Genomic DNA, 12,256 nt, shown 5'->3' with positions numbered 1-12,256 from the left:
CTCTGGCAAATTCCAAATCCTAATAAAGATGTCAAAGGGACATTATGTTGAAACAAGAATATATTTCTTTGTGTAAATTTTGAGTTAGTCAATTTTGAGTATCCTGCAGAAAATTTCTAGAATGAAAACAGCCAAAAACTCACACCATCATATACTCTCTGCTTCCAGAGCTGTTATAAAAGCATGACACTTATTGCTATGCAGTTTTAGAAGGTACAATCTCATGAAAACTTTTTCTGTTTTACTTCCATTAGCAAGTTATTGTAGATATAGAATATTCAGATCCAATTGTTTAATAAATAAATACTAGATATTTGGACTATATTTTGGTTAACTATTAATAATATAAATTAACTTGTAATAAAGATTAAAAAATAGACTGTTACCTTGTACTGCTATTAATAATTATTAAATTTAATTATTACAGGTTACAATATAACTGCCTATCTTATAATTTATTTTTTATTGTTAACCAAAATATAGTCTAAATAATCCAGCAGTTAATGATTTAAAAAGAATGGGTGAAACCTAAAGGTGTGTATAGACGTGTCTTTGGTGCTTTCAGGAAAAAATGCAATGGCAGATGAATGTCTCAAGCACACAAGATTTTTCATGTTTTCTAAAGACAACCTTTGTGACTTTAGAAAATGCAAAAGCTGTGCCATTACATAACTCTCACCCTCTCAAATTGCTTTTTAAAATATAACCAATAAAATCTGCACAAAATTACAGTACCATACTTTTTTAAAAACAAAACCAAACAAAAATTTGCATAAATTTAGAATTTAAATTTGGTGGAAAAAGTACATTCATCGTGAGCAACTATTTATTGTGATGTGGTCACAATGCCAAGCTGCAATTTTTAATCATATTTTTAATTAATTTAATTTAAAATATATGCTCTCCACCTCAAATTAGTAATGGCTTGCCCCTGTATATCATACTTTTCCTCTAACAATAGAGTCATGTCAGTCATCTTTCAAGGAGAAATTTTTTAATTGAAATAATGTGACTTCTGGTTTGCATCGGAAGTTCGTATATAGTTGATCGGGTCCTCCTGCCCCTAAGGTTTTCATATCTGTTCTTGGATTTCATCTATCTAATTCCATTCTCAAGAGTAAGGAAAGACAGACAGATGGATGACAGGAATTTATAGGTCTACAATTTTTTCAAATTGCAGCAAAATAACAAAATAAATAGGCATTATTAAGTCTCTCATAAAAATTTATATAGACTGCATGTGTAAAGATCTTGACAAATATAAACATCCAAACTCAATAGTTATATATCAAAGCAAAACAATTGCTGAATTATATTGGGCTATATTACTACTACTACTATTATTAATTAAATGCAAAGTAATTTGGCACCAGAGGCAGGTGTAAGGTGCAATCTCTAATGTCTGCCTCTAGTACCAAATTATGTAACATTTAATTAACAACAGTAATAACAATATAGCCCAATATAATTTAGCAATCATTTGGCCTTAATAATGATCAATTGTTTAAATTACAGTCAAACCTTGGGTTTCAAATGCCTTGCTTTTCAAACAATTCAGTTTATGAACAAAATTTTGAACTTTTTTTTTTTTTTGCCCCAGTTGCCATACAATAACTGAGTTGCCAAATAAACTACTTGTCAGAACTGGCCACCAATGATCAACTTCCTATGTTAAAGAAAGTTAATGGCCCAATCAATCAACAACAGGACTACCGATTCAGAAGTTAGTGATACTGAAATCAGCTCGAATCACAATACAAATCATCTATGATGTTGCTATTTAAATTACATTTTAATATACATGCGGGAAAGATACTATTTCCAGTTTTTGGTATGCGCCACACTTGAATTTAAATCAAATTAATTAATAAAAACCACATTAATTGGCATTTATATAATATAAATAACATCCAAGAATATTTGTTTAAATATGCTTAAGTTAAATTAAATGACAAAAATTTATTAATATAATATTGTAATGTTAATATTTATTAATACTAGGCAGTGAGTTAATTAAAACTAATAATAATAAAATAATAATTAAAACTGGCCTTTACACTGAAACTCAAACTAAAATTAAAAATAAAATTAAAATTAATTTAAGTTAAAATTGAAATCAAATCAATTGAAATATATTTCAGAAAGTGTGGATAAAATACATGTTGGTCTTGATTGATTTGTGTTCAAAACCCAAGGTCTGACTGTGTATCATTAATCACTATTTTTCTTCATTTAATTAACTCAGGACAGTTGTTACTAAACTAAGTTAAAAATACAAAAATTATGTATATAACAATATTAATATGTAAATAATTAGTAATAATTGTGATTTAATTATTAGCAAATTGAATACAAAACATTAGTAAAGAAAAAAAGTCAAATTATATCAGACCAATAGTGCTATTTGAATTTTATATTCAATGTGTAGCATGTTGATAAATATTTAATTTCTCTGAACTGGATATTGCTGGTTTCTAAACAAACAGTTGCTTCAGAACTGTTGGTAAGATGATATGATCATCATCAAGAGAATCCTTGGATAATAATAGACAGATATACTTTATCAATTTAAAAACAGAAAAAAATTTAAATAGATCAAATGCTCATTTTAAAAATTCTATAAAGCAAAAATTAAATTTGTCAAACTCTCAAAGACGAGCATTTGAGCATGAAAGAATTTGGGTAATTTAAATTTTATACATTTTTTGCTGATAGATTTAAGTATATCCATTAATTTAATAAAATTAAACAATCAATATAAATCAAAGACAAGATATTTAATAATAAGTAAAAGAGAGAACTGATATATATATATACTGATATACTGTAAGTCTCAATTTACAAGTACTTGATATATGAGAATAGAATTTAATACAAACTGCTTTATTTTATCCTTCTTTTTCATTTGTAAGAAAGCATTTGAAACAAAAATTGCCAATTACTATTTACGAGAATAAAATATTCTAATCATACAGTGACAAAGACAAATTAGACATAAAAGTGACAAGAATGAAATTCTCATTCACTCCAATTAAATGATTCTTAGATTCCAGTCTCCATTTCATTCATACTGTGTATTTGTTCATTAGAAATAGTGTAATTCATTTTGACACAGTTCGGCAATTAGTAAACCTCATATCTACATTAGATTCTTCTATCAATGCTTACAATTTTATTAATTGAAAAATAATTCTATTTTATTTTACTTGTTTCCTGCTTACTTATTGTCTTAACTAACCTTGTTTTCTAGCCATGAAATAAAGAAATGTCTGATAATTTACATATTTGGTTGTATTATGTCCTTCTCACTCTTCTCATTTTATATTAATTTCTTTTATGTCAGTGACTCCCAATCCACAATTTCATTTTACTTACTTTATTTTATTTAGAAATCATTGGTTGATAGGTAAATAAGTGGTTTGCTTTAGTATTAATATTATTTGTGAAATATGAATAAAGTGACTAATCTTACAGAAATAATAATAAAAAGTTGTCCCTATTTATGAGATTTCAATTTATGAGGTTTTTTTTAGGAATGAGATATACAGTGGAACCTCACATAATAAGCACCTCAAATAACGAGTAATTCACATAACAAGCAAAACAAATTTGTAAAAAATGATTAGCTTAGCAAGCAACATTTCACATAACAAGTGACGAGAAGGGATGTTCTGGATTGTGCGCATACTCCATCAGCGTGTGTTTAGCACTCATTCCGCTAGCATATTAGTGTTGCTTGTGATCACACATTTTTCCAAACTTGTGTTCACACACATTACATATAAATATCAACAACCATAGCCCATTATATAATAAACATGCCAAACAATATGCCAAATTCTTGGGCTATGTGAAGGCTATAATTAAATATTAGAAATTAATTTATTTGACTAGAGGTAGGCAGTTATGCTACCATCGTGATAAATTTAATGACCAATTCCAGAAATGTCTAAATTAAAAATTAATTATTTATAATTATTAAATTTAATACAAGATGGCAGCATAACTGCCTACCTCTAGTCAAATTATTTCATTTCTAATATATAATTATAGCCTTTAAATAGCCCAAGAATTTGGCATATCGTTTGGCATGTTTATCAGACATATTATCTGTAATTCTTTTTATTTTCTGCAAATTGAATTCTCATTTCAGGTTGGTTTCTGTGCTAGAAGAGATGATGATGATGATTCATGCTCCTTAACAATGCATATATTGTATAATTTTCTATAAATAAACATTATACATAAAATATCTGAGTATTTTTTTTTGGCATGGAACGCATTATCGTATTTTACATTAATTTATATGGAAAAAAAGTGTTTCACTTAACAAGTGTTTTGCATTACTAGTAAGATTCTGGAACAAATTATGCTCATTAAGCAAGGTTCAACTGTACTTGTAAATTAGGATTACACTATAAATATTTATAAAATCAATAGAATTAACTGATGAATCACATATATAATTTTTTAAATTATTTGTCTTACCTGTAAGATCATCTTTCTATGCTATTACCATTTTCTATAAAATCAGTATTTATTACTTGTTCTTTACTGTCTTCAGTTACTTGAACACTGAAAAGTTATCATTTTGATTACTTTTTAGAAAATTAATATATATATTTTATATTTATTTAATGATAAAAAAATAAGTAAAAAATAACTGATTTAAAATTTTTTAAATATTTATAAACTATTCTGTTTTTTTCTTTTGTTATTCTAAAATCATTAAAAATATTTTGTTCAAATACAGATTACTTCTACAAATATTCGGAAGAGCTTCTGATAAATTGAATTTTCTGTAAAGTCTATATTTTAAACAATATCTTTTTCAGTAATTCATTATGTTAACTTTCAAACAAATCACTATAGAATTTTAAGGAACTGACCTATTTATTTCTGATTAATCATGTGTTGAGACTTTTGTTGCAAAATAAGCTAAAATTATTTTTATAACATGTACAGATTAAAACATTATTGTCTGAATACATGTCATTGAAAAACTTTTTAGGCTGTTCTGCATTTGATTTTGATGTTGTTTATGGGTTTTTAAGTTTGATCTGATGACAAAACAAAACAGTCTCAAAACACATTTAATTTAGAAATAAATAGGTTGACTCCATAAGTTTTTATAGTGATGGTTTGAATTTAACATTGATGGAACTGATGATTTAAAGAGAGAGTCATAAATTCATTTAATTTATCAGGTCAGTCCATAAGTCCATGCACATTTTTATGACCTTGAGAAAAATCTTGTTTTGCTGTTAAAAATGTCAGTCTAATGTGATAATTTTTACACTGAAGTGTTAAATTGGATCTCATTCATATAATACTGTTCAGAGTTGTGAACATTTCAGTTGTTTATTTTCGTTAAAATGCAAGTAAGGGACAAATACAAGACATATTTTATACTTTTTATTTTTAAGTGGTGTGAATGCTGCAAATGCAGCCAAAAAAATAAATACTGTACATAATCAAATTGTAATTAGTGCAAGGACCGCGCAGAAGTGGTTTGAAAGATTTAGAAACAATGATTTTAGTGTGGAGGATAAGGCTCGTACTGGAAGACCCGTTGACTTTGATGATGATGCTCTCTCTGTACTAGTTGAAGCAGAACCATCTTTAACAGTTTATAAAATTGTGGAACGTTTAAATTCATCCCATGGAACTGTTCATAGACACCTACAACAAATCGGAAAAGTTTCAAAGCTAGGAAAATGGATACCACATGTACTGTCAATAGCTAACTGACAATAACGTGTAAACATTTGCACGTCTCTTTTATCCCATATTGCTTTAGAACCTATTCTTGGTAGGCTGGTTACTGGAGACGAAAAATGGATCGTCTATAATAACGTGACGAGAAAAAGACAATGGATGGATCGCGACAAGCAGCCAAAACCGACTGCAAAAAGTGGGTTGCATCCAAAAAAAATTCTTTTGTCTGTTTGGTGGGATATGTCAGGTGTAATTCACTTTGAGCTGTTAGAACCTAATCAAACAATTACAGCTAAAATGTATTGTGAGCAATTAGAGCGTTTAAATGAAAAATTGAAAAAAATCAACCATCGTTAGTGAACAGAAAGCAGGTTCTCTTGCAGCATAACAATGCCAGACCACACGCTGCAAAAATAACTGTACAGAAACTTGAAAGCTAACTTGTACATCCAATATGGTAAATGAGGTAAAATTTCCCAACTTGAAAGCTGGGAAATTTTACCTCATCCACCATATTCGCCAGATATTGCTCCCAGTGATTATCATCTTTTTTGCAGTTTGCAGAATTTTTTAAAAGGGAAAACTTTTGAGGATGAGAACAATGTAAAAAAGGCTATTTCTGAATATTTTGATTCAAAACTGAAATCATTTTACGAAGACAGGATTAAAAAGCTACCATCAAGATGGCAAGAAATTGTACAAAATAATGGTGAATACATTATAGATTGAAATAAAATTTAATTAAAATTTTTTGCTGCTTTTTTGTAGATAAAAATATGCATGAATTTATGGACTGACCTGATAAATTTTTTTTTAAATGCAAAGGTGCCCAAGAATTATTTATCACATTACAAAAGTTTATAAAAACCAGCAGAGATAAAAAGAAACAAATTGCTAAAGCTTATAGAACAACTCAAAGCATTTTTTTTTCCAGAATGGCAATACTGTGAAAAATGAATGGCATTTATTGTGAAAAAAATAACAAAACAAGAAAAAAAAATGCAATGTGCATGATTTGGTTATGGAAAACCATGAGTTCAATGACTATAATGAGGTATTTTAGGCATAAATTTAATGAGAAACTTTCAAGAAAACAACCACCAAAATTACAGCAACAGCAATTTCAAACAACAGAAACCATTTCATATTTTACAGTTTAACATTTTCCATATTGAAGCTGATGAGAAGCCGCTAAAGAAAGGTTTATACTACTGTGAGAGTTATTTCCTGAGGTATGTAGAAAGGACAAGATGTAAAGACATTTTTAATGTATTGTCTTTTTTTGGAATTTTTTAATACATTTTTGAAGTGTAAACAGGAACAGTACTTCACTAAGCAGATGAGATAGATCAAAAACTCCAATTAAAAAGGTCCAAAGCATTCAGACATTTTTAAAGACATTTTTAATGTATTGTCTTTTTTTGGAATTTTTTAATACATTTTTGAAGTGTAAACAGGAACAGTACTTCACTAAGCAGATGAGATAGACCAAAAACTCCAATTAAAAAGGTCCAAAGCATTCAGACGTTTCAGCAGTTTTCAAAAATCGGTCCATCACCAAAGTCTGGAACTACATATTCCAAGATCTATGATCCATCTCAGGATACATAAGAGGCTGAAGCTGCATGTGTACAAACTGAAGTTTGTTCAGGAGCTCCTGCCAGATGAAAAGCTGATGTAAATAGCACTTTCTGCCACCATGCTGTCCATCACAGAAGAGGACAACCACATCAGAGATAAACTGGTTTATAGTGATGAAGCCACTTGACATGTATTGGGTAAAGTTAACTGACACAATTTCTGCATCTGGAGTTCAGAGAACTCACATACCTTCCAGGAACACAAACATGATATCCTTGAAGTCAATGTATGGCATGCATTGACTGTGAAATAGGGTTATTTGCCCCTTTTCTTCACTAAAAACACAACGACATGGTGACAGATTCCAACTACCTAGAATGTTGAAACTGTTTTGTGTTCTGAAATTGATAAAAATGCAGCCAGTTGTCATTTTTCAGCAAGATGGGGCACAATTGATGTCTGGAGTTATCTTCATGCAACTTTCCCTAATCAATAGATAAGCCTAGAAGGGTCCAGTCACTTGGTCTCCTAATTCACCATATCTGATGCTCCTGGATGTTTTCCTGTGGGAATACACCAAGAATAGTATGTGAACACAAAGACGATGTCCATCATGGAAGAACTTAAAACATAGATTATGCAGATCCTGTCAACCATCACAGTTAACATGTAGTGTGAGTACAAACTGGACATGGTTCACACCACTAATGGTACCCATGTTCAGGTGTTTCGAACTTAATGTGAAAATTAAAATTTTTTTAAGTTGTCTATAAGCTTCAACAATCATTTTCTTTTTATCTCATACCTAGTTTATTTTTTAGGAATTTTTCTAACGAGATGAATAATTCTGACACACCCCGTGTTTTCCAAGTATGTCTTCTGCTTGTATTTACAATTAGGATTCAAAACGTTTAACAAATAAAAAATAATTTTATGTAATATCTGATTACTTTCTGCTATAAATATTTAAAATAATGTAATAAAATTGAATCATTAGACCCATAATGTACAAATAAATTGATACAGTATAAATATAAATTTTAATCATCATAAACACTTTAGATCAGCTATTCTTTCCCATTTTAATTTTAAATCTTTGTTGATAAACATATGGAGTTGGAACATTATCTTAATAGATTTTTTCCTCATAGTAAACAAAGACAAGTTTGACATCTAATTGTAAAGCAATTCAAACATCTGGTGTTAGTGGACCATTCTACTGTACTCAGAAAATAGGGGTTAAAGTTTAAGGATGTCCACCCCTTTAATGCCTTAAATTATATGAACCTTGGCCCTAAAATTCATTAATAACACCTTTTGATAAAACAAACTAACTACTGTTCCCTCAGAGATTTGTATTACTGCAAATTCACTGTATTAAGAATCGAAATGTTTTAATTTTAATAATAAAGAATATTTGTAAAGATAGGACTTCAAAAAGTGGTCCTCAGGCCTATACTTATAAAGCATTACATATCAGTTTAAAAAACAAAAATTTTCATAAAAAGTTTACATTTTTTATTATTTTGGATACAAGTTTGTATTCTTTGGTATAATCTGTTTTTAATTACAGTAATATAAGACTAAAGCAAAAAATAATACATTCATAATTCTTTATGCATTTCTACATATTCCTTGAAAATAACAAATTCAAACCTCTGACTAAAAACTTGATTAGAAGACCATTTAATTCAATCAAGGCATTCTACAATTAATTTAGTTATAAATTTTAATTACTACATATTATTATTATATGTGCTTTTTTCAAAACAGATCCAAAAACAAGACGAGAGATCCCAATTTGTATCTACCTATTTCCTGAAAACAGAAATACAAATCAACATAGACCTAGCCTAAGTGAAAATATTGTTTTCTATCAGAAAAGTAAAATCCAATCCAAAAAAACTGCACAAAAACTTTTGTTTTTTATATATCTGTAGATTCCTGACTCACAGGGCTTTGGTGTTATAGAATCTTTTTTTTCTAAGACAAGAATTCAATACATCATTAAATATATTAAGTGATAATGAATTCATTGAGAGTAAGACTTTAGCAAGTTTCTAATTATATTGTAATCATTAATATTAATCTGAACTATCATGTAAAGTTCAATTTAATCGTTGTTTTTAGAGAAATAATTAATTAATAAACAAAAATAATAATGAATCAATAATTGTATCTATAACTTTTATAAATTAACTGATCATAACTGTATTTGAATTTGTAACATACTGAAAATGGACAATTTAAATTTATTTATGATAAAGAAATTAAATTATATATTATTACATTAATTTAAGTTTATAAATTTTCTAAGTGAATTTACTTAGATTAGAGAGAATTACCTTGTAAAATCCCATTCTAAATCATTTCCATTGGAGACTGGAGTAGATGGATGAGAATGATTACTACTATTTTCACTCAATACAAACCAAGTGAGATCATCAGTTGTGGGAATAAGATAATGAGGTGGTGGCGTAAGCCCTGCAAATTCATGTAAATATGCAATAGTTGTTTCAATACGCTGATTATATACAGTTTTAGTTTAAATAATATTTCAAGATTATAAAAGAGTAGAAATTAAAAATTTTTAAATATTTAAAATATCCAAAAAATGTTATGGTTCTCTCTTAATATTTTTCACAATGCAATATTTGATGATATTAATTAAGATACAGTAAGATGCAATATTTGACAGTATTAATTAAGATACAGCAAGATGCAATGTTTGACGGTATTAATTAAGATACAGTAAGATGAGCTTATCAAAAGTATTAATCAATGAATGTTAATTCAGTTTTATTTAATTGTTTTAAAAACATTTTAAATGTGCTAAGGATATTGATAAGTAATATGATGTATTGATATACTTTGTATACTGAAGATAAAAGAATGTAATTCATTATAAAAAATTTTAAGAAAAATGGTTTTCACAGAAAATTTTTGTTTTGAGATATCTCATGATAAATATGACTACATTCACAAGACTTATGTATCATTCAGTTTGAAGTATGTTTTTATAATTTTTCTTAATATTTTAACATCTACCTTGAAGCATATTAAGCAGGTTAATCCTAAAAAGCCTGGACAATGTCCAAAAGAGATGCTTGAATATTATTAGTAATTATTATTGATCTAACCAAAATTAAATGGATTATTGGAACTTTTGATATTTTAAATCAGCTGAATCCTACTAAAATTATTTCAAGTCATTTGAAGATTAAAAGTGACATTCTACTTCCTATTTTCTGCCATAGTTATTATAATCTATACTTTACCTTTGACTATATATGTATTCAATCTTGTGTTTATTTTGAATTTATAGTTTTTCATATTTTATTGTTATTTATATTTCTGTTTAGTGTCATATTAATCATTCTTGGGAATTCACTCAAAACTTTGCTAGGTTTTCCTTCATTTAGGCTCTTACAGTGCAAAAATTAAAAGCCTTTTACAAATGTAATAAAAAATTATACTTTGGACTTAAAGACAGATCACAATGATTTCTAATGAGGAATGATATGAAAGATGAATGACATACTTTTTTAGATTTCTACATTAAAATTATATTGAAAAATGCTCAAAAATTATCTCAAGTTTATTTTTATAGTTAAATTAATTCATTTCTGGAAAAGGTAAAATTTTGCCTAAGATTTAACCTGGTTTAAGAATGGGTTTAAAACTAATACATTTTAAGCCTATTTCTTAAATCAGTTTTAAACCCATTAATGAGGAATGTTTGCATAAAAGTTCATGTATAACATTCAGCAGTTTTTTCCATTATTTTCTAGCATAAATGTTTGCATTATATGGGATGACTTTACATTCTAGTATGTCTATATGTATTATTTCTGATAGTAAAGTTGCATTAAACATATCTGATTTTGTCAGTTTAATTTTAAGTTCATATGAAAGTGCTTTATACATATCCAAGTTGGTTATTTGTTATACGGTTTTCTTTATTGGAGTACCAAAATATGAAAGCTGAGAACATTTCCTACTCTGGTCTTTTAATTAAACAAGTTACTTTAATTTAGCTGAAGAGTACAAGTGTTATTATAGGAAAACTAGATCAAATATTTTAAATATCTAAAATAATGTTTAATACTTATTAAGTTTCATAGAGCAATGCAAAAACTTAAACATACCTAAAAATTATGCAAATTAAATTCTTACCAGCTTCATTTTCCCATTCCAAATCAAGAGAAGAACCAGGTGTTCCATTTCCAGCAGGAAGTTTTTCCCACTTTTGACTTCCAGTAATACTACTACTATCTCCTACAGAACTATCACCTAATATAAATTACAAATTTATACAAAAATAATTTAAATTAAATCAATACCATATATTTTCATTTTTAACAACTCACATGTGAGAAGTGGTACTGCTGCTTCCATTTGAGATGCTTCTCCATGAGAACTAAATTGACTTCTATTTCTAAAATAAATTAAACTTACTTTAATCAAACATTCTATTATAATTATAAATCATTTATTGTTCTTAATAATTTAAACAGGATATTGATATGGAGTCCAATTCATCTCAATTAAAAATATGCATCATCATATTCAATAAATAAAATTAGATATTTAACAGTCTAGCATTTTTTATTTAGTAATATTTTTTAATATTGGCACATTCATTAATATTTAAAATATCTAAGATACACATTTAAAATCTATATCTATATATAAAAATGGACATGTTTGTGCCTATATTTCACTCTGCAGCCAAAACTACACATCATACATAAATGGTGCTTATGTGTGGTAGTAGCCTCAAGTCTCCCATTGTGCACTATGGTGGTTGCGTCTTGATAGCTATAAGGGTGTGGGAGATATGGGGGTTAAAAGTGGTTGACTTCGAAAATGTGTAACGCTTCAATGAGAATGTTCCAGTTTTTTCTAGAAAGTTCCAGAACCTAAAGGTGAAATTTGGTACATAGTTAGGGTACGT

The 12,256-nt window shown here is 28.0% G+C and overlaps 1 protein-coding gene across 1 annotated transcript in view; it reads right to left on the bottom strand.

Annotated features, from left to right (window-relative positions):
• LOC136981058 (uncharacterized) overlaps positions 1–12,256 on the bottom strand; it is a 55,910-nt gene that overhangs the window by 1,407 nt on the left and 42,247 nt on the right. Inside the window, exons 6-9 of the mRNA XM_067277336.1 lie at positions 11,670–11,737; positions 11,476–11,592; positions 9,645–9,783; positions 4,489–4,575 (exon numbers count right to left, since the gene is read on the bottom strand). Of these exons, the coding sequence (XP_067133437.1) occupies positions 4,497–4,575; positions 9,645–9,783; positions 11,476–11,592; positions 11,670–11,737 (403 nt within the window). The 3' untranslated portion in view covers positions 4,489–4,496. The remainder of the gene's footprint in view (positions 1–4,488; positions 4,576–9,644; positions 9,784–11,475; positions 11,593–11,669; positions 11,738–12,256) is intronic.

This window comes from Centruroides vittatus, unplaced genomic scaffold, assembly GCF_030686945.1.
Source record: "Centruroides vittatus isolate TY-2023 unplaced genomic scaffold, ASM3068694v2 contig_742, whole genome shotgun sequence".
In the NCBI taxonomy this organism is placed as follows: Eukaryota; Metazoa; Arthropoda; class Arachnida; order Scorpiones; family Buthidae; genus Centruroides; species Centruroides vittatus.
This window is presented reverse-complemented; position numbering and strand designations above follow the sequence as displayed.